General features: G+C 48.3%; 1 protein-coding gene across 1 annotated transcript; it reads left to right on the top strand.

The window, feature by feature from the left end:
- Positions 1-1,927: 1,927 nt before the first annotated feature.
- Positions 1,928-23,091, top strand: MCM5 (minichromosome maintenance complex component 5). Its single transcript, XM_084757473.1, has 17 exons — positions 1,928-2,065; positions 2,152-2,326; positions 2,565-2,691; positions 2,771-2,899; positions 7,470-7,642; positions 9,313-9,468; positions 11,110-11,276; positions 12,385-12,556; positions 13,820-13,931; positions 15,933-16,076; positions 16,358-16,423; positions 16,701-16,877; positions 17,879-17,991; positions 19,087-19,215; positions 20,272-20,414; positions 21,666-21,793; positions 22,611-23,091. The coding sequence occupies exons 2-17, from the start codon at positions 2,160-2,162 to the stop codon at positions 22,710-22,712; spliced, it is 2,205 nt and encodes a 734-aa protein (XP_084613599.1). The 5' UTR covers positions 1,928-2,065; positions 2,152-2,159; the 3' UTR covers positions 22,713-23,091.
- Positions 23,092-23,348: the final 257 nt, after the last annotated feature.

Genomic DNA, 23,348 nt, shown 5'->3' with positions numbered 1-23,348 from the left:
GCCTCCTGAGTGCTGGGATTAAAGCATGCACCACCACTACCTGTCTATTTATTTTGAAAGATATATTTAATTTATGTGTGAGTGTTTCGCCTGTATCTATGTATGTTCACTACATGCATGCATGCTGCCTGTAGAAGCCAGAAGTAAGCATCAGACTCCTGGGAACTGGTATTACAAATGGTTGTGAGCCACCATATATGTGCTGGGAACTGAACTGGGATTTTCTGTGAGAGCAGCCAGTCCTTTTAATTGCTCGGCCACCTTTCCAGTACTCTGTCTCTTGACCACTAAACTTGCTGACTCTGCTTCACTCTGTCTCTCCCTAAAATTCTTTTCTGTGCAGGAAGTCAAGTGTCCCACCTGCACTGCAGGGAGGCCCCAGCCAACAATGTCGATTTACATCCTGCTGTTGGTGACAATTGTTGAGAACAAACTCAGAGCTTAGACTTTGTCCAAGAAGAGAATAAAGCAGCTTAAAATAGAATGTGTTAACCTTGTCTTGGCATACGGGGACCGCCATGAAATGTTGAGAAAACCAAGTCTTAGATTCACTTAATGTTGTTTATAAGCTGCAAAAGTGCTCATACTTTATTCTCTGTAAATATGTATTTGAGTGATTGTGCAGGCCACAGGTTTACACTTGTTCATATGGATCATAGGAACTCAACCAAGGGGAAATTACATAACTAGTATTGCTGTGCCAAGTCTGTCATTCCCTCGGCAAGATTTCTATTTGGAAATTTCATATGCTTTTCTTTTGTTTGAGACAGGATTTCTCTGTGTAGCCCAGGCTATCCTGGACCCCCTTTGTAGACCAGGCTGGCCTTCAACTCACAGAGATCCGCCTGCCTTTGCCTCCTCTAGTGCTGGGATTATAGGCGTGCACCACCTCATGTGCCGAACTTGGTATGCTTTAAGTATTGCCATAGAATTAAGAACTTTCTAGAACCATCATCATCATCATCATTCATTAGCATCTGGATGAAAGAAAACCTCTGGCAACTTAGGTTTAGGTACCATCTGGCCTTGGCTACACGAGTTGCATTGGAACTGACCTGCCTCAAAAGCTGCCTAGCTGGCACCCCCTGCTGGCTGGGGCAAAAAGACACCTCTCCGGGATACTACTTTCTCCTAGTAGCTATGAAAGGTGTCATTTTCTCATGCATTTTCTACATAGTTTTTGGGGTTTTGTTTTGCTTTTTTGTTTTTTAAGACAGGGTTTCTTGAACCTCCCCAGTGCTAGAACAAATCACCATACTCGGTGGGCATAGGAGAGGATTGATAACTACTTATGTGTGTCTGTGTATTCAATTAAATGCTAGTGTCTGCAGAGGCCACAGGATTGTGAGATGCCTGACACGGGTGCTGGGAACCAAACCCAGGTCCTCTGGAAGGGCAGTAAGCTCTTTACACTGCAGAGTTAATGCTCCAGAGAGGCCAGAAAAGAATGTTCGAGGCCCTGGAGCTGGAGCTACAGGTAGTTGTGAGCCCGACTTAGGTGCTAAGAACCGAGATTGGGTCCTCTGAAAGTACAGCAAGCACTCTTGACCATTGATCCATCTCTCCAGTCCCCTATCTTTTACTTGAGACAGGGCCTCCCTAAGTCGCCCAGGCTGGCCTTGAACTTGCGTTCCTCCTGCCTAGACTTTACGGGTACTGGGGTTGATAGGCCTGCGCCGCTAGGCTTGGTTTTCTTGCAAGACCTAAAAGACTTAAGAAACGTGCAGAAAGCTGGAAAGCCTCACCGCCATCTTTACGTGGCTCAGCTCGCACCAGGGCCACAGCTTCCTACTCACTCAGAAGTTTCGCGCCAAAACGTTCCGATCACAAAATGGAGACCGGAAGAAGGCGGGACATGACGTCACTGAGACACCACAGCCAATCATCTTGGGAACACGGTCTTGAGGGCGGGACTTGGTCGGCGAGAGCGGCCCAATAGCTGTCCGCGGGACCGGACGAGCCAATTGGAGCGCAGAAACCGCGGCAGACGAACGCCGAGGCTGGTTTTTTCCCGCGAAAGTCGGCTTCCTCTAGGTGGACGGAGGTTCTGTGGCGCGGCGCTGAGGTGAGGGGACAGAGGGACACCTCGGAGGCCTGGCTGAGGCAGGTGCTCCGCCTCAGGCCGCTCAGCCCTCTCTCTCCTTGCCCTAGGTGCAATCATGTCGGGCTTCGACGATCCCGGCATTTTCTACAGCGACAGCTTCGGTGGCGACCCCGGCGCCGATGAGGGCCAGGCCCGCAAGTCGCAGCTGCAGAAGCGCTTCAAGGAGTTCTTACGGCAGTACCGAGTGGGCACCGATCGCACGGGCTTCACCTTCAAGTACAGGTGGGACCGCTTCCGCGAATCGTTCTTAGGAAGACGCCTTTTCTTGGCAGTCTCTCTTCCGGCCTAAAAAGGATAGATTGGTCAAGAACTAGGTGTTTTGGTTTTTTTGGGGGGAGGTGGGTTCACTGATGCCTGTGTGGGGACCGATGCCAGGGGTGCATGTGAACTGCTTGCTGTCGCTTCCTCAATGCTCTCTTTCCTGCCCCCCCCGCCCCCCGCCCCCCGTTAACCACTAAAGGGATGAACTCAAGCGGCATTACAACTTGGGGGAATACTGGATCGAGGTGGAGATGGAGGATCTGGCCAGCTTTGACGAGGAACTGGCTGACTACTTGTACAAACAGCCAGCCGAGCATCTGCAGCTAGTGAGTAGCCCCATTTCTGAGCCCTCTACTGCCCGGCCCAGTCCCCTCACCACCAGCTTATGCCTTTGCTCTTCTTCAGCTTGAAGAAGCTGCCAAGGAGGTGGCTGATGAGGTGACCCGGCCCCGGCCTGCCGGGGATGAGCTGCTGCAGGACATCCAGGTCATGCTTAAGTCAGATGCCAGCCCTTCCTGCATTCGGATTCTGAAGGTAGGAGAGTCTGTTGAGTGGTCAGTCAGGGTGGCGCGCGTGCTGTGTGGTGCAGAAGGCTTCTGAGACAGGTAGCCTGAGGGGACCAGATGTGTGACCCTGACCAAGACATTTAACTAATAAGCCTGTATTCTCCTTTGTAAAATTACCTCTGTGGGTTGATGTCCCAAGGGGAAGGCACCGTTGAGTCTTGGCAGAACAACAGTAAATTCCTATCCATCAGGGAGACCCAAACAAACAAACAAACCGGTAAATGCCATCCATAACTGGGGAGGGTAGAGGCAGAGGCCTGGTCTACATAGTGAGAGCTTGTGGTGTGGCTATGGTTGAGAGGGAGGGAGTTGACAAGGAAAACTTGCGAGGAACTGATGCCGAGTGATGTGTAGCCAGCCAGGTCCAAACCTGGAAGCGCATTCCATCCGCCAGCCTCAAGGAACAGTAGGTGGAGAGGCACTGGGGAGACAGTGGTGGGCTGCTTGGCGGAATGGAGAGGGAGCAGTGCAACTGGGAGTGTGACTGTACCTGTGTGGAGAGCAGAGGCTCAGGTGCGGGAGTCATGTCACTTCTTCCACCATGTGGAGTTCCTGGGATCAGCAGTGTTTGGGGTCACCACAGCATGAGGACCTGGGTTAAAGGGTCACAGCATTAGGAAGGTTAAGAGCCTCTGCTCCAATGGGATTCCTCTGTTGGGGATGGCTGGTACCTCACACTCCTTTTCCTCTCTGCTGTTGGAGGGCTGGGATGCCTGAGCCTCTTCCCAAAACACTTGCTTTGTGGGTTGGTCAAGGGTTCTGCTGTTTGGGCAGGTCCTTATGTTTCCATTATTTGCCAGAGGTGGCTACCCTCTCCCATGTTTCACTCAGAACCTCAGGCTCTGGAGGGCCTAGCATGAGTCTGCAACCCTGTTGTCCCAGAAAATCTTGGGATGGGAAGATAGGGAGTGCTTGCTTGCTAATTGTTTTATGTTTCTTTTATGTGAGTGAGTATTTTTGCCTGTATGTCAGAAGACAGTAGTTGATCATTTGGAACTGGAATTATTACGGATGGTTGTGAACCACCGTGTGGGAGCTGGAAACTGAACTTGGGACTTCTGGAAGGACAGTTAATGTTCTTAACTGCTGAGCCGTCTTTCCAGCCTACCTCCTCATTGTGAAAAATGTAACACATGCAGAAGTTTATAGAGAAATGTGTAATGAGCCCCATATACTGTTTTTTTTTTTTTTTGGGTTTTTTGAAACAGAGTTTCTCTGTGTAGCCTGGACTCACTTTGTAGACCAGGCTGGCCTCGAACTCACAGCGATCCGCCTGCCTCTGCCTCCCGAGTGCTGGGATTAAAGGCGTGCACCACCACACCCAGCTTCAATAGCCCCATATACTGTTGGTGAGACTGAGTGTTAACATTTTGTCTAGTTTTCTTTTCTGAAAAAATTTAAGCTGAATGTTGTGCATACCTTTAATTATAGCATTTAACAGGCTAAAGGTGGGACTGCAAATTTTATACCACCTTGGGCTATATAGTAGGACCTTGTCTTATGAAACAAATGACCCAAGATAAACTTTAGAAAATGGATTTTAAAGTAAATTACACATGACATTTTATCCTTAAATACCCAATTCTTTGCTACATTTGCTTGTTTCTGTGTGGGGCAGTGTGGTAGCTAGTGGACAACATGAGGGACTCTTCCATGAGGGTCCCAGGGATTGATCTTGATGACAAGTGTCTTTACCTGTTCAATCATCTTTTTAAAAAATTGTTTATTTAGTATATATACATTGCCTGCATGTACACCTGCATGCCAGAAGGGGGGGATCAGATCACATTATAGATGGTTGTGAGCTATTATGTAGTTTCTGGGACTTGAACTCAGGACCTCTGGAAGAACAGTCAATGCCCTTAATGAGCCACTCGATAGCCTCCCAATATGTAATTTTTCCCCCTAGTTTTTTGAGACAGTTTATTTATTTATTTATTTTTTAATCATAGCCCTGGCTGCCTTGGAATTTACTTTGTAGACCAGACTGGCCCTGAACTGAGAGATCTATTTGCCTTTGTCTCCTAAGTGCCGGGATTTAAGGTATATAGTACTATGCCTGGCTGTTTTGTTTTTTCCCTCCCACTCAAGGTTTTCTGTGTAGTTCTGGCTGTTCTGGAACTCACTCAGTAGACCAGGCTGGCCTCAAACTCACAGAGATCAGCCTTCCTCTGTCTCCCAAGTGCTGGGATTAAAGATGCACCATTTAATTTTTAAATTTTATTTTTATTTTATGTACATTCGTGTTTTGCCTGCATGTATGTCTGTATGAGGGTGATGATATTGACTGTGTAGTCTTAGATTTCATAGCTTGTGTTTAGGAAGGATCAAATGTTGTCTTAGGTTGTTACTGCTCTTAAGTGTCTTATTCCAGAACAACCTTCCTTACACTTGTGAATATAATTCCTTTTTCAGTTACTAGCTTGTGAAAGAGGAAGGGCTGGCTGTCCTGGAGGAGTTTGTGGTCCTGTAGATTTATATTGTAGCCTGCTTGGCTGGATTGAAGCACACCTGTATTATTTAGAACCTGAAGGTCGGTTCAGGCTGCCTTCCAGGTTAGCATACTGAGCAGGATGGTGTTCATGGGTGGTGTTGATGCTTTGTGCTACACCTGCTCACTGGCATTCCCGTAGCTCCTTCCTGTGTCCTCTTAGCTAGGCCAAGATACCCTGAGGTGGAGAGATGTCAGGAGTTTGTCTCAGTCCTGTAGACTCTGTGAGGTTGGCACGAGCAGCACAGAATGTGAGAATGTCTCACTGTTGACAGTAAGGAAAATAGAATATAAAAAGAAGAGGATGTGTCCCTTGGTACTTGTCATCCAGCTTAGTGATTAGTAACAGGCTAATCTTTCTGTCTCTAGAAGGCCCTGGAGCTCTTGAAACAAGTCTGATCTGTCATGTCATTTCACCTGAGACTGTTAGCAGTTTACATCCCTGAAAGGTGTTCTGGATCTCACTATAGATAAAGTCTGGCCTTGAACTTAGAGATCCACTTGCCTCTGCCTCTCAAGTGATGGAATCAAAGGTGTGCTCCACCACACCTGGGTCAAGGAATCTTTTTTTGTTTGTTTGTTTTCTTTTTGTTTTTGTTTTTCGAGACAGGGTCTCTCTGTGTTAACCAGGTGGAGCAGATCCGCCTGCCTCTGCCTCCTAAGTGCTGGGATTAAAGGCATGCACCATCACCGCCCAGCAAGGAATCATTTTTGAAGCATGACTGTAAATGGCCCAGTAGAAATGAATACATTTTATTTATTTTATTTTATTTTTTTGGTTTTTTGAGACGGTTTTTCTGTGCTCTTAGCTGTACTAGACTCACTTTGTAGACCAGGCTGGCCTCGAACTCACAGCCACCCACTCGCCTCTGCCTTGAGTGCTGGGATTAAAGACATGTGCTACCACGCATGAGTACATTCTAAAGAAACACTTTAGCTATCAGACTATTAAAACAATGGTTCCCAAAAAATTGAAATTTCCTTGCAAATCTTACACTGAGAAAAGAGAAGTCTGGACCATCAGTGGAAACTCTTCTCTAAGAGGCTTAAGATCTCTGTGAGTTCAAGGCCAGCCTGGTCTACAAAGCAAGTCCAGGACAGCTAAGGCTATGCAGAGAAACCCTGGATTGAAAAACCAAACCAGAAGCCGGGCGTGGTGGCGCACGCCTTTAATCCCAGCACCCGGGAGGCAGAGGCAGGCGGATCGCTGTGAGTTTGAGGCCAGCCTGGTCTACAAAGCGAGTCTAGGACAGCCAAGGCTACACAGAGAAACTCTGTCTCAAACAAACAAACAAACAAACAAAAACACCAAACCAGAAAGAGACAGAGATGGAGAGAGAGAGAGAGAGAGATTGATTACAGAATCATTGGGTCAGTGGTAGGTGGGATCACCCACCTTGATCAAGACTACATAGATAGATATGTCCCTGTCTCTCTTTAAACTGTTCTTTCTTCAGGATGCCTGGTGGGTTTTTGCTCTTCCCGGTGTGGCCTTACTGAATAAAACTCTTTCGGCTTTTACTATGAATTGGGCTATTCTAACTGGCTACTTGAGGATGGGTAGCTGAACCTGGCTTCTTGGTGTATGGGTGTGGCCTAAGTTTGGTAATATTGTACTTAACAATTAGTGTTAGTATCCAGTGAGGTGTAGTCATTGAGATGGGACTCCAAGGCTGACAGAAGGTCCATAGCAGCTGGTGACCTAACTGGAGCTAGATAGAAACACTGGGCCTTTGTCCCAAGCCAGTTCTCTGATACAGCACAGTAAACTACTGTCAGCTGGGGCTTGGATCTACTGGATTGTTGTAAAATGTGTTTCGTATTTCCTTTATCTCCCCAGGCCTCTGCCATTGTTCTGCAAGGCCCTTGAAAGTGAGGGCCTATGCCTGAGGTTTGTGAACCTGGTGTCCAGGTAGTCAGGCATTAGTTGGGTGCTCTGGAAAGTCTGAGTTAAACTATGAGCCATGGCTTTGTCACCTCCTCCAGATCTTGCTCGTGTCTCCTGTTTTCTCCTTAATAATCAAACCACCCTGTGGCTTTGTTACAGTCAGACATGATGTCACACCTGGTGAAGATCCCTGGCATCATCATCTCGGCCTCCGCAGTCCGTGCCAAGGCTACTCGGATCTCCATTCAGTGCCGCAGCTGTCATAACACCCTCACTAATATCGCCATGCGCCCAGGCCTAGAGGGCTATGCCCTTCCCAGGAAGTGTAATATGTGAGTGTATAGCCAGGAGGGACTCTGGAGGAAATGACCTAAAGCATCAAAAAGCTGACAGCTCTGGGAAGGGCTGCATAGCACTGTATTCTTGGGTTGGGCAGGGGCTGTGAACCCAGCACAGCATCCTTCATGTGGCTGAACTTTTGCCCCATCTGGTGGATGTCCACACAGCCTGTGTATGGACGGAACCTAAGGTTGGGGAGGAAATAGTCCAGGGGATTTGTCTATATGGATCTTTTATTTTTATTTTTTTATTTTATGAATATTGGTGTTCTGCCTGCATGTATGCCTGTGTGAGGGTGTCAGACATCCTAGAACTAGAGTTAACAGACAGTTGGGAACTGTCTTGTGGGTGCTGGGAATTGAACTCAGGTCCTTTGGAAGATCACCATTGAGCCTTCTCTAGCCCCTATATGGAATTTTTTTGTGTGCTTTTTTGTTGTTGTTGTTTTGGCGGGGGGGGGGGGGTTCGAGACAGGGTTTCTTTCTCTGTGTAACCTTGGCTGTCCTGGACTTGCTTTGTAGACCAGGTTGGCCTCGAACTCAGCGATCCACCTGCCTCTGCCTCCCAAGTGCTGGGATTAAAGGTGTGCATCACCATGCCTGGCTTAAATGGAATATCCTAAAGCAAAGTGCCTTGCTGGCCTAGACTCAGTCTACTGTACCGACAAAAGCATGGCTGTGCTACTTAATACTTAAATGTATTGCTTCACTACATGGCCTTCCAGTTAGGACTTAAATAATACTGTACTGTTCTGAACAGAAAGTGTTTGCTAACTCTGACCTGACAAACTCTACCTGCGTCCTGGCTACTTTTGGTGTTCTCTTTGGTTTCTTTTCAGCTTCCACATTGCCTGAGGCATGCTAACATTATCCTAGGCTGTTGCCTACCCTCTCACCTGGGGCCCAGAGAAGCCCCTCGGTATCCCCATGTGCACCTTCACTGCTCCTCAGTATTTCCCCAGTCCAGGAGCTAGGTGTCCTGGCCCTTTCACAGGCTGCCTTGGGTCTAGTGCTCTTGCCTTCTCTTTTGCCTAAATGGTCTTCCCTCAGGCGGCCAGTGTCCCTACCTCTTTTTCAGGCTCCTTACATGTCCTCTCACCAAAGATGCCTTCCTTATTCTGTGCTTGTTTTTGGAAGACACAGATCTGCTCGCACCCGCCTGTCTGTTTTTCCTGCATGCCATTATACTATGCAGATAGTTTTCAATCCTGATGGGAACTTAGCTTCACAGACCAGGGACTTTTGGTCACTGCTATGTCTCCTCACCTATATCTGTTGAATAGACTTACTGTATAAGCCTCAGAGTCTGCACCTTCAGAATGGTCTAGAGGTGGCAAAATTTCACTGGAAAAGATCCTGGGCAATGGATAGGGTTTAGTGAGGGGTTTGATGATAAAGCCTTTCCTTCACCTATGGGGACAAGAGGCCTCATGAGGGACTATGAGTGACTGCCACCTGAGTGGGCCATGGAGAATCCCGGACACCTGAAGTTCTGACTTTGGATCTAGCACTCTGCTATCATGAAAACTGTCCTTCCCAGGCCTTTCCCCAAATGTATCTCAGTTTGCCTCATTGCTGCTGCATCTCAAGGCTGACTCTGAATGGATGAGCCCTTCTTTTGGGTTCTCAGGGTGGTTCTAGTGACGACTTCCTTTCCTGCCTAGGGATCAGGCCGGGCGGCCAAAGTGCCCACTGGACCCATACTTCATCATGCCTGACAAGTGCAAGTGTGTGGACTTCCAGACCCTGAAACTACAGGAGCTGCCCGATGCAGTGCCCCATGGTGAGATGCCCAGGCACATGCAGCTCTACTGTGACAGGTAAGTTGGCAGGGGCTGTGGGTTGGTGCACAGTACACAGGGTGGAGCTCTTGCTGTGCCTGTTCCTCACTGACCTTGTCATCTCTTGTTTCCCGTTTCCCGTAGTCTGCAAGGCATGTCTACCCCTATTTATTTTACACGGAAACTGTACCTGGGGGAAGTCAGATGACTTTGTGAGTGGAAGTGAGCTCTGTGCATCTTCCAGGACAGTCTCCATCCCTATGCATCCTACTGTTCTTGCCAGGCTTCCTGCTAAGAATCTGCCTGTGGGTATTTTTGAGTAGTTATGAAATGACCTGGGTGAAGGCCTATAGATCCCTGAGTAAGATCCTACCTAGCCTCATACACCTGAGGTCAAGTGCAGATGTAAAGCTTTCTGGGGAGTGAGGGATCCACAGTTGTCCTCTTTATCACTGGCAAGAATGTGCAGACTCAGGATCTTGGGAAAGCTATACACTAAGCTCCATTTCCCCATCGGTAAAACAGGGCCTGGACTGTCTCAGCCTGCCTGAAAATGCGTGTCTAAGGAACACAGTTCCTTAGCACAATTGAGGATAGGGATTAGAGTATTCTCTTATATATCCAAAGGGCTTGAGAACTAAGTCATGGAAGGAGGAGGAGGTGGTAAATAGGACATATAGGTGGCGGAAAGAGTCCTCTGTGAGGCTGTGACTTGATAGTCTATATGGAACACCTTTGAGTTTGTTACCTTGCTTGATTCCCAACAGTTGAGTTAAGATTATCATCTCCAAGCTCAGAGAGGCATAGTGACATATCTGAGTTCACACAGCCACTCTGCTCCCTTAAGCTACACTGCTTCTGGGGAAAGGGGAGTGGAGGGCTTCTAATCGCTTAGCATGTCATTATTATTTTTTTAAAGATTTATTTATTTATATATACAGTATTTTGCCTACATGTACACTTCCACACCAGAAGAGGGCACCAGGCCTCCTTATAGATGGTTGTGAGCCATCATGTGGTTGTTGGGAATTGAACTCAGGACCTTTGGAAGAGCAGCCAATGCTCTTAACCTCTGAGCCATCTCTGCAGCCCTAGCATGTTATTTTTTTAAAAAGTGACTAAAGCTGGGCAAAATAACGCAAGCCTGTAATCCCAGCACTTGGGAGGCAGAGGTGTGAGTTTGAAGCCAGCCTGCCCTACAAAGTGAGTCCAGGCTAGCCAAGGCTACACAGAGAAACTCCATCTTAAAACAAAACAAAACAAAACAAAACAAAACTAACAAACAAACAAAAACAAAAAAAGAAGTGACAAAAAATCTAGAGGCAGACTGACCTGGCTGAGCTCAGGGAGTGTTGCAGAGGCAGAAATGGAGGTGGCTCTTGCAAGTAGTCTTTGAGGTTTTGAGGAGAAGGCTTCCCCTAAGGAAGCAAAGTGGAGACACCCTTTGAGGCTGGCTACAGCTAGAATGGCATCTGAAGGCTGGGCAAGGACACTGAGCCCACCTTCCGCAGTACAACACCTGACCTCGTAAGTTCAGTGAAAGTCAGCCTGGCATCATAAACTAACCATCCAGACAGACACGGGTGGGTAGCGGCAGTAGGGAATGGTCTCTGCTCTAGGCCATGTGAGGACAGAGCCAACTAACTTGCTTTTCTTTTTGCTCCCCTGCACTTTACTCAGGTACCTATGTGACAAGGTTGTTCCTGGGAACAGGGTCACCATCATGGGCATCTATTCCATCAAGAAGTTTGGCTTGAACCACAGCAAGGGCCGGGACAGGGTGGGTGTAGGTATCCGGAGTTCCTACATCCGCGTCCTGGGCATCCAGGTAGACACAGATGGGTCTGGTGAGTTGCTTTGAATTTTTACACTTTCCTTAATAAGCTGCTCATGCAGTAGCCCAGGCATTCTTGATTATTAAATCAAACTGTTAGGATGTGCTTGGCTTTTTTTTGTGGTGGGGCTCAAATCTAGAGCCTTGTGCATACCGGGCAAGTATTTAACCACTGAGCTATATTCCCAATTCCAGGGTGTTCGTTTTTACAGTAAGCAAAAATTTGTTGCCTAAAATGTCTACGTATTTATTGGTGTAGTTGTGGCTCCTGCCCTGGGGTTGTTGCCTAAATGCGTGCTTGAGCTGCATGACTCAGCACAGTAGATGCAGTGTGGAGTGGAGAGCTCATGCTTGCACCCAGGGGCAGTGGGGGAGCCACTTTGAGGATTGGTCCCAAACTCTGGTCTAGAATGCGGAGTTCTGAGTACTGTGTCCATATTCTATGTTGGTAGGATCTCCCTCAGTTAAAACTGGAAAAGCCACCTGTTCATCTAGCCATATTCTAAACTTAAATCTAACTCTTTTTGACTTGCCACACCAGACTTAAGTGGCTATAGTTAAACACTTATTTTCCATCTTCTGACACTGGCTTTTGCTTAGATTTCCCTTCCCTTGCTCAGCAGACCCTCCACGTCCTCCTCAGTCCCATCCCTACCCACCTTTTAATCTTTTCATCTCATCTGCAAGCATGCATGCTCTGTCTTCATGCTGAGGATCGACAACGTCTTACTACCCTGGTCTGAGTCCTATTCTTTCTCCTAGATGTTCTTTCAAGCCCCCGCCACTTGGTCCTACCTTCTCTATTCCTTAGCACCTGAAGTGGTCAAGCAATTGCATTGGCTCTCTACTTTATCCGAGTTAGGAGAGACTTGCCAGTGGTCCCCAGGGGGCAGATGTTTTAGGCCTCTGATTGTTTGGAATCTCCTTCCTCTCTTGACTGTTGATTTGGAAGACTGGGATAGCCCTGTACCCTAACTTTCCCGAGTGAGACTGTCTTGCTGGTGTTGAGGACCTTCTGTTTGTGTATAGTAAGGGGTGAGGAGGTTCCTGATGTAGAGTGAGGCCTAGCAGTAGGCTGAAAGAGAAGCCTCCTGCTCACTTATGCACCTGTTCTGTCCTAGGCCGCAGCTTTGCCAGCTCTGTCAGCCCACAGGAAGAGGAGGAATTTCGGCGCCTGGCGGCCCTCCCCAACATATATGAGCTCATCTCCAAGAGTATTTCCCCCTCCATCTTTGGGGGCATGGATATGAAGAAGGCTATTGCCTGCCTGCTCTTTGGGGGTTCCCGGAAGAGGTGAGGGCCTGGGAGGAGGGTACTGATGATCAAACTGTTGCAGGAGGCCATCTGTGTGAGGACCAGATGTTCTTCCATGTCTCCCAGGTCCTTCAGCCTGCTGGCACTGGGGAGCACAGTGGGAATGCACTGAGCTCGGACCAAGGAGTTGTACTCTGCTCTAGATGCCTGTGGCCTGTGGCTTAGAGTTAGGGACACCATCTTGGAACAAAGTTTCTTACATTTTTGGTTGTGAGCCTACCCTTTAATGGCTGAGGCATCACTCCAGGCCGGAACAAAGTTTCTATGCACGAGTCAAATGAAGTACTTGACACTTAGAAGGTTTCATGTGTCCATTTTCTTTATTTTTTTGTTTTTGTTTTCCTTTTGTCTTTTTCTTTTTTAAGATTTATTTATTATGTGTTCAGTGTTCTGTCTGCATATACACCTGCAAGCTAGAAGAGGGCATTAGATCACATTATAGATTGTTGTGAGCCACCATGTGGGTGCTGGGAATTGAACTCAGGACCTTTGGAAGAGCAGACAGTGCTCTTAACTGCTGAGCCATCTCTAATCCCCTCTGTTTTTCTTTCTTGAAACAGTTCTCATGTAATCAAGCTGTACTTGAAATTCATGACCTTCTTGCTTTCTCTCTCAGGTCTAAGATTATAATAGGTGTGGGTCACCATTCTGGCTTCCTATGTCCTTTTGAAACTCTTAAGATAATAGAGTTACAGACAGCAGCAATGACAGTGTACTACTGGCTGCTGTTTATAATACATGGTTGTATGTTCAGAGCATCCTTCTAAGTGTTCGATGTGTCCTGAATCCATCCTGTCCTCAGCAGACGACAAGCATGTTGCTGTTGTGTCTGTTTCATAGATGAGGAAACTGAGGCACTTGCTCAGTACCAGGTTGGGCTGGATCCTGCCTTGTGGATACTCTGTGCAATGTGCACAGTGCTTGGGTCCCCTCAAAGCTGGGAGGAATGAATCCAGTGTGCACATCCCTCAATGCTATTTCCTTTACTGCCCTACCTGGGAAGTGAATGAGCCTTGCCTTCCAGTGTTAGGCTAGGGACTAAAGGAGTGGGTGAACATGTTTCTGGGCCAGACTCATTTCCACCTGTTCTGAGACTCTTAGGGGAGGGTGAGCGGCCCACACAAAGCCAGGAGTGGTGATGCACAACTATAATCCAGAATCTGGAAGACTGAGGAGGGGCGATCATTATTAGTTCAAAGGACAGCCCTCAAGTAGATTCTTCTATCTACTTGTTGTCTCTAGGCTCCCAGATGGACTCACTCGGCGAGGTGACATCAACCTGCTGATGTTGGGGGACCCTGGCACAGCCAAGTCACAGCTTCTGAAGTTTGTGGAGAAGTGCTCTCCCATTGGTGTAAGTGGCTGGGGATAACTTTCTCCCTGCTTTGGGTGTCCCAGCAGGAAAGAAGGTATGGTTGCTTAGGTATGGTTGGACATCTGTGGGATCTGGTTCAACCAGATCCTCTTGCTGTGGTCAGGATGATAGAGGGGGTGTGAGAATGAATGCTTTGTGTGTGTGTGTGTGTGTGTGTGTGTGTGTGTGTGTGTGTGTGTGTGCGCGCGTGTGTACGTGTGTGTGCGCGTGTGCGTGCGCGCCCGCGTGTTGGTTAGGAATGGGTGCTAAGAACATTGGACTGAGTCAGGCCTGATTTACCTCTCAGCCTGGCAGTAGTCTCATGTAGACTTGGAAGGGGTAGCCCAGACTCCCTGAGCATCAGCTTATCCATTACTGCATAATGACATGCTAATGATAGTTGGAATCAAGAAGGGCCAGATGCTTCCTGAAGAGCCTGCCAAGTTTTTATTCATTCAACAGTCTCCTTATGAGTGATACCACCCATGTTATTTATGCATTGGAGGTAGGGATGGAGCAGTAAAGTGTCTTGCTGGAGATCCCACTGCTGGGAAGCTTTAGAGCAAGGTTCAGGTCAGTGTGTCTAATCACCCAGGTTTCCCTGCATCTGGGAGGATCAGGGTAAGGGTGGATGTGAAAACCAGCCAGTGGGCTATGCAGTGGGAAGTGGTGGTTTTAGCTGGAGAGGGGGTGTGCTAAGTTAACCACATTGGGACCAACCCATAGAAATATCAAGGCCTGAAAAATGTGAGCTGTGCCATGTAAATCTGGTAGTAGCCATATTTAGAAAGTAAGAATAGAGCAAGCTGGATGTGGGGACTCACACCTTTAAAACCCATCATGGGAGACAGGCGGATCTCTGAGTTTGAGGCCAGCCTAGCCTACAAAGTGAGTACAGGACAGCCAGGGCTTGTTACACAGAGAAACCCTGTCTCAAACCAAAAAGAAAAATAGGAATAGGGCTGAAGAGATGACTCAGAGGTTAAGAGCACTGACTGCTCTTCCAGAGGTCCTGAGTTTAATTCCCAGCAACCACATGGTGGCTCACAACCATCTATAATGAGATCTGGTGCCCTCTTCTGGTGTGCAGTTGTACATGCAGTCAGAATATTGTATACATAATAAATAAATATTAAAAAAAGAAATACAGGAATAGGTAAAATTAATTTGTATAATCTGTTTAACCTGTTGTTTAATAGACACAGTTTTTTTCAGTGTAGATGGAACCCAAAATCTTACGTGCTGGGCAAGTATTTTGTCACTGAGGTGCATCCCAGGCTTAGTATAGAACACTTGGATCTGAGTATGTATGTCTTGTCTCACTTTATATGCACCTCAGGTAGGACTTATTATATTTCTTTCTTTTCTTTTTCTTCTTATTTTTTTTGGGGGGGGGGATGTTTTTCTGTGTAGCCTTGGCTGCCTTGGAACTCACTCTGTAGAAGAGCAGGCTGGCCGTGAACTCAAGAGATCCACTTGCCTCTGCCTCCCAAGTGCTAGGACCTGGTTTAGCCTCTTGTTTCAAATTGAACAGGAATTGCTGTGGCCTGGTCACTTGAGGACAAGACAATTCAGAAAGTTCCAGGGCAGAGTCCAGAAAGCTCCCAGTTCCTGGAGCTTCAAGCTCCCCAAAGCAATGGCCTTTCTTCTCGGGCTGGACTTAGGGTATTTTAAGGGGTCTGGCAGCATGTAGCATACAGGTCTTCATATATGATTGACTCAGGGTAGAGGCAACCTAGGAGCCAGGAGTCCCTTGCCCTCAGGTCTGCTTGGAATGTATCCTTTCTTTTGTGGCCATTAATGCCTAGGTTGAGGGCTGTGCTATGCCTCAAGTAAGCCATTTTTCTTCCAAAGAGACCCTTAGGCCAGGCTGAGGCCCAGCTGGGCCTTGGGTTTTGTGCTGTACAGCCAGCTTTGCGGTGTAATGTGGTAAGTTACTGCCCTCTGGGCTCTTGACCTTTGGGACTAGCATTAGGTTCTGACACCTCTCCTGTCTTGCAGGTGTACACATCTGGGAAAGGCAGCAGTGCTGCTGGTTTGACTGCCTCAGTGATCCGGGACCCCTCATCTCGAAACTTCATCATGGAAGGTGGAGCCATGGTTCTGGCTGATGGTGGGGTTGTCTGTATTGATGAGTTTGACAAGGTGAGTCACAGAACTGGGGTGTGTGGCCTCAGGTGTGGTAGCAGATACCACTTCTGAGAGACTTGTATGTAGTTCTTGTGCCCATGCCTCTGGGGTAACTTAGAGATGCTTTACCTCTCTGGAATACTCTGGAAATTGGGTAGAGTGGAAACCAAGCCTATGTAATTGTCTGCTATTGGCTGACCTAAAGTCTACTACAGAATGGTAGCAGTTCTTAGCTACTCTTCTGCCACCCTCCCCTGCCTGGCGAGGCTTCTGATAGGTATCTATTTCCAATGCAGATGCGGGAAGATGACCGTGTGGCAATCCACGAAGCCATGGAGCAGCAGACTATCTCCATTGCCAAGGTGAGTGGCCCTTTCTGGTGGCCATTCTTTAGCAGTCCGGCCTGGTGGTCCTCCTCAGGTGCTCTGGTGGGTGTGCCAAGTCCGTTTTACCCAGGATTGTGCTGGGAGCAGCAGGCCTGGATTGAGGGTGGAGAGGGAGGGAGGGAAGGAACACACACTTGTATATATACCATAAGCATGCACACACAGCATGTGAGTGTGTATGTATGAGTTCATATATGATAGAGAGGCCTGTCCCAGGAGTTCTGGTTGTCTCCTCCTTTTACTCCCCTTCCAGGCTGGGATCACTACCACCTTGAACTCTCGCTGCTCTGTTCTGGCTGCAGCCAACTCAGTGTTTGGCCGATGGGATGAGACAAAAGGGGAGGACAATATTGACTTCATGCCTACCATCTTGTCCCGATTTGACATGATCTTCATTGTCAAGGATGAGCACAATGAGGAGAGGGATATGGTACGTCTCAGCAACTGGGCTGCAGCCTCCAGGTGGGCTCATGGTCCTGAAGTGAACAAGAGATTTAGTCATGGAAATCTCATGCTGCTCAGTTAGCCTGTCAGTGGGAAGCACAGGAAATGGCTGTTAGTGGCTTGCAGAGTGTTGGAGAGGGACCTAGAGTCCTATGGCCTAGTCCTACTTACTGCTCTGAGGGAGGTGCTCTGTGATTTTAGCAAGAAGCAACCATTGAGCTCTGCTCCCCGCCCTTGTTAGTAAATTTTTGTTGTTAGTAAGTTTCTGAGAGAAAGTAGCTTATGGAATTTGGTAAGGCCATAGGTTTAGTGCCCATGTGGATCTGGGTTGTTGGTTCAGCTGTGTCTGCTTCTACGTCCCTTTTGGAACAACTGCTTGAGAATAAAGACAAAAACTGCCTTGGCCAGGCTGAGGGGTATAGGCCTGTACTTCCAGTGGAGGCTGAGGCAGGAGAATTGCAAATTTAAGGCAGCTTGGGCAGCTTAGACCCATACCTCAAAATAAGTAAAGTAAAAAAGGGCTGGGGATTTTGCTCAGTGGTGGAATGCATCTTTAGCATGTAAGAAGTCCTGGCTCAATTCTCAATTCCAAAAGAATTAATAAAAATACCTGGCTGGGTGATGGTGGCGCATGTAGAGGCAGGCGGATTGAAGTGAGTTCAAGGCCAGCCTGGTCTCCAGGACAGCCAAGGTTACACAGAGAAACCTTGTCTCGAAAAACCAAAAGAAAATGAAAAAAAGAAAAAAAAAATACTCAGCTTGTTAGCTGGTGATTTAACTGTCCCAAAAGGAAGAGAAGAAGCCTTTTCCACTAGCTCTGGTAAAAGCCCCAGAATGGACTCATTAGCTTGGTTATGTCCAGGGTCCATCCTTAAGTAGACACTTGGCCTAGTGAGGGTAGACAGGCCAGAGGGCCTGGAACAGAAGCACATGATTTCATCATGTCTGTTAAACTTGTGAGCTGACTCTGTTCCCTGTGCTCCTCAGATGCTGGCCAAGCATGTGATCACTTTGCATGTTAGTGCGCTGACACAGACACAGGCTGTGGAGGGTGAGATTGACCTGGCCAAGATGAAGAAGTTCATTGCCTACTGCCGAGCGTGAGTGCTGGGAGAAGACCCTGACGGGAGACATGGTGGGCTCTTTGGATGGGGGAGAGCCCAGTCCTGTTGTGCTCCTTACCCAGAATTACCTGCCAACCTTGTTCTGAACTTTGTTCTGTTCTCATCTGCCACTGTGATTCTCTCCCTGAGTTTTAAGTTTTCTTGCATCAAGGTCACTGTAGTTGTGGGCTCCACAAGCCCACTGCCTGGCTTTGGGCAGGTTGCTCAAGCTTTCTGAGCCTTACTGTCCCAAGGTTGATGTGTTATAAGGACTTCTCAAGATGATTCCGTTCTTGGCCTCTTCCTGCACCAGATCTGTACTCAGTAGATTTCAGCTGTAACTGTCATCAGACCATACACATGGTATTTCTTCTGTTCTAGGCATGGTTCTGTTTTTTTTATATATAAATGACCTGTAGGTCTGTTCTAGAAAGCTGTGGGGCAAGGTTAGGCGCCATGTCTGAGGCCGTATGCGAGAGTAGCGGGGACGGACAGGTACCTGCCCCAAAGGCCGTGCCCTTAGCCCTCCCATTCAGGTTCTCAGGCTTTGTTATCTTTGAAAGGGCTAAGCCCCAGAGACAGGGTTCTTGTCAGTCATCAGTTGAGTGGCTCCCCATTTGTGCACCACCTCTGCCAGAGTGAGTGTGCATTGGAGCCCAGTAGTTCCCGTGGCTTTGTGGTGGTTCTGAGCTTTGGGAAGCCTTGAGGGGGATCCTCATCTTAAATCGGGGAGGTGGAGTGAAGGAGCTAGAGATTGCTGGAGAGCCTGCTCCCTCGTGGGCCTCCTGCTCCTGTGGAGCCCTCCGTGGCTGCTGGAGGAGTACACATCTGGTGGCTAGACAGCGCACTTCAGCCAGCAGCAAGAAGAGTAGTTTTCTGTACACTGCCCAGAGTCTCATTGCCTGCTTTCTCAGAAATGCTATGAAGATCTCTAATGCCTGCTCATAGTCAGTCCAAGTTTCTCTTCAATCTCTTGCCAATGGCTGGCCAACTGTATGACGAGGAAGCTGTGCGGTGGGAACGTTTGTGTCTGCAGGTAAGCAACCTGAGAGGTTCCCTCCTGGCCTCACTATTTCACTGTGCAATCTGCAGGAGGTGCGGCCCTCGGCTCTCGGCAGAGGCAGCAGAGAAGCTGAAGAACCGCTACATCATCATGCGGAGTGGGGCTCGTCAGCATGAGAGGGACAACGACCGCCGTTCCAGCATCCCCATCACTGTGCGGTGAGCACGTGGGCCTCACCTCACAGAGCAGGGCAGGGGGGCCTGTGGGACTGTGTGCTGTGGCCTCCTAATTATCTCTATTTTTTTGTATGCTTGAGCCTGGGGGTGCCTGGGTGGGCCTGTATTTTGCCTGGCTTCCCTCTCTGAGAGGCAGACTAAAGTCAGGGGAGGACTCTGTCCTTGGAGGTAAGCAAGGTCTCTCTCTGTGCCAGCCTCTGGCCAGCTATGTAACTACAGGGAAACTGATCTTCACTGGGTCTCAACTTTCCTTTATACTTATCCCGCTAAGGTTGTGCGTTTATAGACAATATGGAGAGTAAGAGCTGGGGCCTACCTAATGTCTCTAGCATTGATTAGTTGCAAGTAGATTTCGTTGTGTATAATGAAACTCGAAGAGAGTAGCTCGAGTTGGGAGTTTATTTTCATTATTAAGCTTTGGGAAGTAGTAGTTTTTGGTGATTTTTCCCCCCCTCCGAGCTGTCAGCCTGGGCCCCATTACATCCAGTCCACCCTTGCCAGCCTTTCAGTCCCATACAGTTCTAGATGGTCTATCATCATTTCAACATTTTGGGCATCAGGACAGGCATTGGGAGGAGGACATACTTTTGTTTTTGTTTTTTTGAGACAGGGTTTCTTTGTCACCCTGGCTGTCTGGATTCACTCTGTAGACTAGGCTGGCCTCCAACTCAGGGATTCACCTGCCTCTGCCTTTGTCTGGGATTAAAGGTGTGTACCACCACCACCACCTGGCGAGGACATGATTTTTTTTTTATTAAACCACTTCTGACATTTTCATATGATACATGGGTTTAGAACTCCAAGGCCGTGTCTTGGTCACAGGCACCTAGACCAAAGAGGCAAGAAATATCTTGCTTTTATCAGGCAGCATGTGCTAGAATAAAAATAGGGTTCCAGTACTAAGAATGAATGGTAATAGATTATGAGGCTAGCCAGCAAACTCCCCTATAGTCCTAACTACCTTGGTCATGCTCCTTCCTGGAGGATCAGGGGAGGGAATGTGCCCTGAGGTCTTTGAATGCTCTGTTGCTCCAACAGGCAGCTGGAGGCTATTGTGCGCATTGCTGAGGCCCTCAGTAAGATGAAACTACAGCCCTTTGCCACTGAGGCTGATGTGGAGGAGGCGCTACGGCTATTCCAGGTGTCCACCCTGGATGCTGCGTTGTCTGGCAATCTGTCAGGTGAGTAAGTGCTGAGCTGTGGTCTTGTGCCCCAGAGAAGAGATTTAGTTAGTTGGTGGCCTGCAGGATGCTGTCTGGATATGCTCGATAAAAACCTTTCCTCTCTTCTCCCTTGGCTCTTTTGACTATTGTGGGAGGAAGGAGCCTTTCCCTAGATTTGAGACAATTCATTAAAAGTAATTGAAAAGGCCCATCACTGGTGAAGCATGGCTGTCAACCCTCTCCTGTGTTGAGCTCACAACTGCTATGGCATTTCCCAATCTGGCCTCATTCTTCTCGACAGCCACGTCTGGGACACCAGGCTGTCATCTTCCATTGTGGAGATGAGACTGACACAGCTTCTTTGGTGCCATGGTCACCAGTCTTAGTGCAACACAGGCCTATAGGCCGCTGAGCCCTGCTAGCTCCTGCCTGCTTTCATTCTGCCTTCTGAGACTGGTGATGTGTGGCCTCCTCAGAGTTAGAAGATCCACCTCAATCTGGTAGTGATTTTGGCTTAGCATTTGCTAATCGCTGTCTAGATGCCAAAGCTGTAAGCAGTCAGTTCCCAAGTTCCCTTCCAGCCCATTCCACAGGCTTTATCATCTTCCCTGGTGGGCTACAGTGAGGGCACAGGTATAGGTAGTGAAAGGAATGGGGGAAGAGTGGCAGCTGCTGAGCCAGGTGTGTTGGAGAAGGACCGGTTCCCTTTCCCATCTGGTAAAAATGATAAGCCTGCTGCCTACCGGGGGATTCTCCCAGATTTGGACCCTGGGCAGCCCTCCCTTCTTGTTCTAACTCAAAATTTATGCTTCATTGGGCATGGTAGTATGGAGGCAGGAAGATCTCTTGAGTGTGAGGTTTGAGGCCAGGTAGGGCTATACAAATGAGACCTTTCCTCATAATAAATAAGTAAATGCAAACAAACAAAAACTTTGCTTCCTTTGGTGTTTGTATGGCTCTCACTGTTGCCTCAGTGTGTGGTCCACAGGCCTTATGACATCTAGCTCTCAGTTACAGTGGGGGGGTATGACTTTGCCACCCAGTGCTGGGCCTGTTGCGTGGCCTTTGTTACCTTCTCCTCTGCCTAGAACACTCTTTCCGATACTACTTGGTTCTGACTTCCCTGGTGAAGCCCACACTGTCACCTGGCATATTATGGCATACGGTAGCTGGGTTCAGGATACTCTAGTTAGAGGCTATCATTTCTCTGCCCTTCCCAGTATGGATGAACTGGGGTTTCTATCACCTAATTCCCTGCTGTACTCTCAGGGGTGGAAGGCTTCACTAGCCAGGAGGACCAGGAGATGCTGAGCCGCATTGAGAAGCAGCTTAAGCGACGCTTTGCCATTGGCTCGCAGGTGTCTGAACACAGCATTGTCCAGGACTTCACCAAGCAGGTGAGCCTCCTTGACACTGGGTCAGACCCAGGATACAGAGGGTGTCCTAATGGTTCCCAGAAAGCCATCACACACAGTGTATATGCTCAGCAGATGGATGCCGGGCTGGGGGTGTTTGAGCCACCATTCCTTCCCTAGGAACTGCTACAGTGTACAGTTGAGGTTGTTGACTATGTATATGTGCCCCATGAACTAGGAAAGGAAGAAGCCAGGCCCAGAGAAACCAACACCTAATTTCCCCATCTCTTAGTCTTTCCCTTGTTGGCTCCTTATAGGGTAGGGAGGACCAGAACCAGATGAATGAGCCTTGCAGCCCATTGTGGAGAGGGCTATCGATCCCATGCAGAGGAGATAATGTGCGAGGAGGAGGAGCCTGTGCCCTTTAAAATCATTATGATAGCCCTGGTTTCTGTTCTTGGCTCCCTTTCCTGTGTACCCTTAGTTTGCTCCTGGAATTAATTTATACAGTAACTGGTGCTGGCCTTACTCTATAGGTGAAGAGATGAGCATTTCCTGGGGCTGGGGGAAATTGATTTCTGAGGTCACAGGGACTTAAGCTCACTTAATTGCTGTATGACCTCAGATGAGTGGCACTCTCTGTGCCTGTTTGTTCCTCTGTAAATGAGATTGTATTTAATGCTAGTTGTGTAAAGTTGATAAAGGACTATACTTACCTGGCACATGGGCACATCAGGAAGTATGAGAATGAAGGTGGTGGGTGCTTTTTGTTGTAAAGTTGTCTTTGATCAGGGGATGCATGGGCTTTCTTGGGTTCTGATGATACACCCCTGCATCTGTCTTGTATTCCCTCCTACAGAAATATCCAGAACACGCCATCCGAAAGGTGCTGCAGCTCATGCTGCGCAGGGGTGAGGTCCAACACCGCATGCAGCGCAAGGTGCTCTATCGCCTCAAGTGATCCTACTGCCTCTCAACCCTCAAACCTGGAATGCCGCACCACCCCACCTCCTAGCATTTCTCCATACCTCCTTTTGTCCTTCCTCACTGCCTCTGACTGCTGTCTGCAGTGCGTCTGCAGTCCCTGGAAATGGGCTTTCTTATGTTAGCCTCATATACTGCGTGGGTGTCTGAGGCTCTGTTCTGCATGCCTAGCCCCTGTCCTGCCTCCTCAACAAGATGCATCTGGAGCAGGAACAGGCTCAGGAGGTAAACAGGTCTGTATAGTGGCTCCTGGGCTGCCTGGCTGCCAAGCTTCTTCATGTGTTCAGAAGAAATAAAGTGAGTCCCTGGCTGCTAAGGACAGTGGACCCAGTGTGACAGTAGTACTGTGTGAAGCACCAGCTTGTTGACTCAGCTTTCTCCAGCAGCACCTGTTGTGACAACTGGTTTGTTCACTGAGTCTATTGGTGTCTCAGTTTCCTAATCTCCAAGTGAATGGCTGTAAAAATTCAAGTAGGTTGCAGTGTTGAAAGCCTCCATCAATAGGGATGTATTTACAGCAAAGTGGGCTAGAAAAGTTGCACGGACCTCTGCTGTGTATCACTAGGAGAAGAACTGCACTTCGGGATTTGTCAGTGGAGGATCTGGAGGGCCT

The sequence above is a fragment of the Acomys minous genome (genome assembly GCF_964271855.1).
Source record: "Acomys minous genome assembly, chromosome: 14".
NCBI classification, from domain to species: domain Eukaryota; kingdom Metazoa; phylum Chordata; class Mammalia; order Rodentia; family Muridae; genus Acomys; species Acomys minous.
This window is presented reverse-complemented; position numbering and strand designations above follow the sequence as displayed.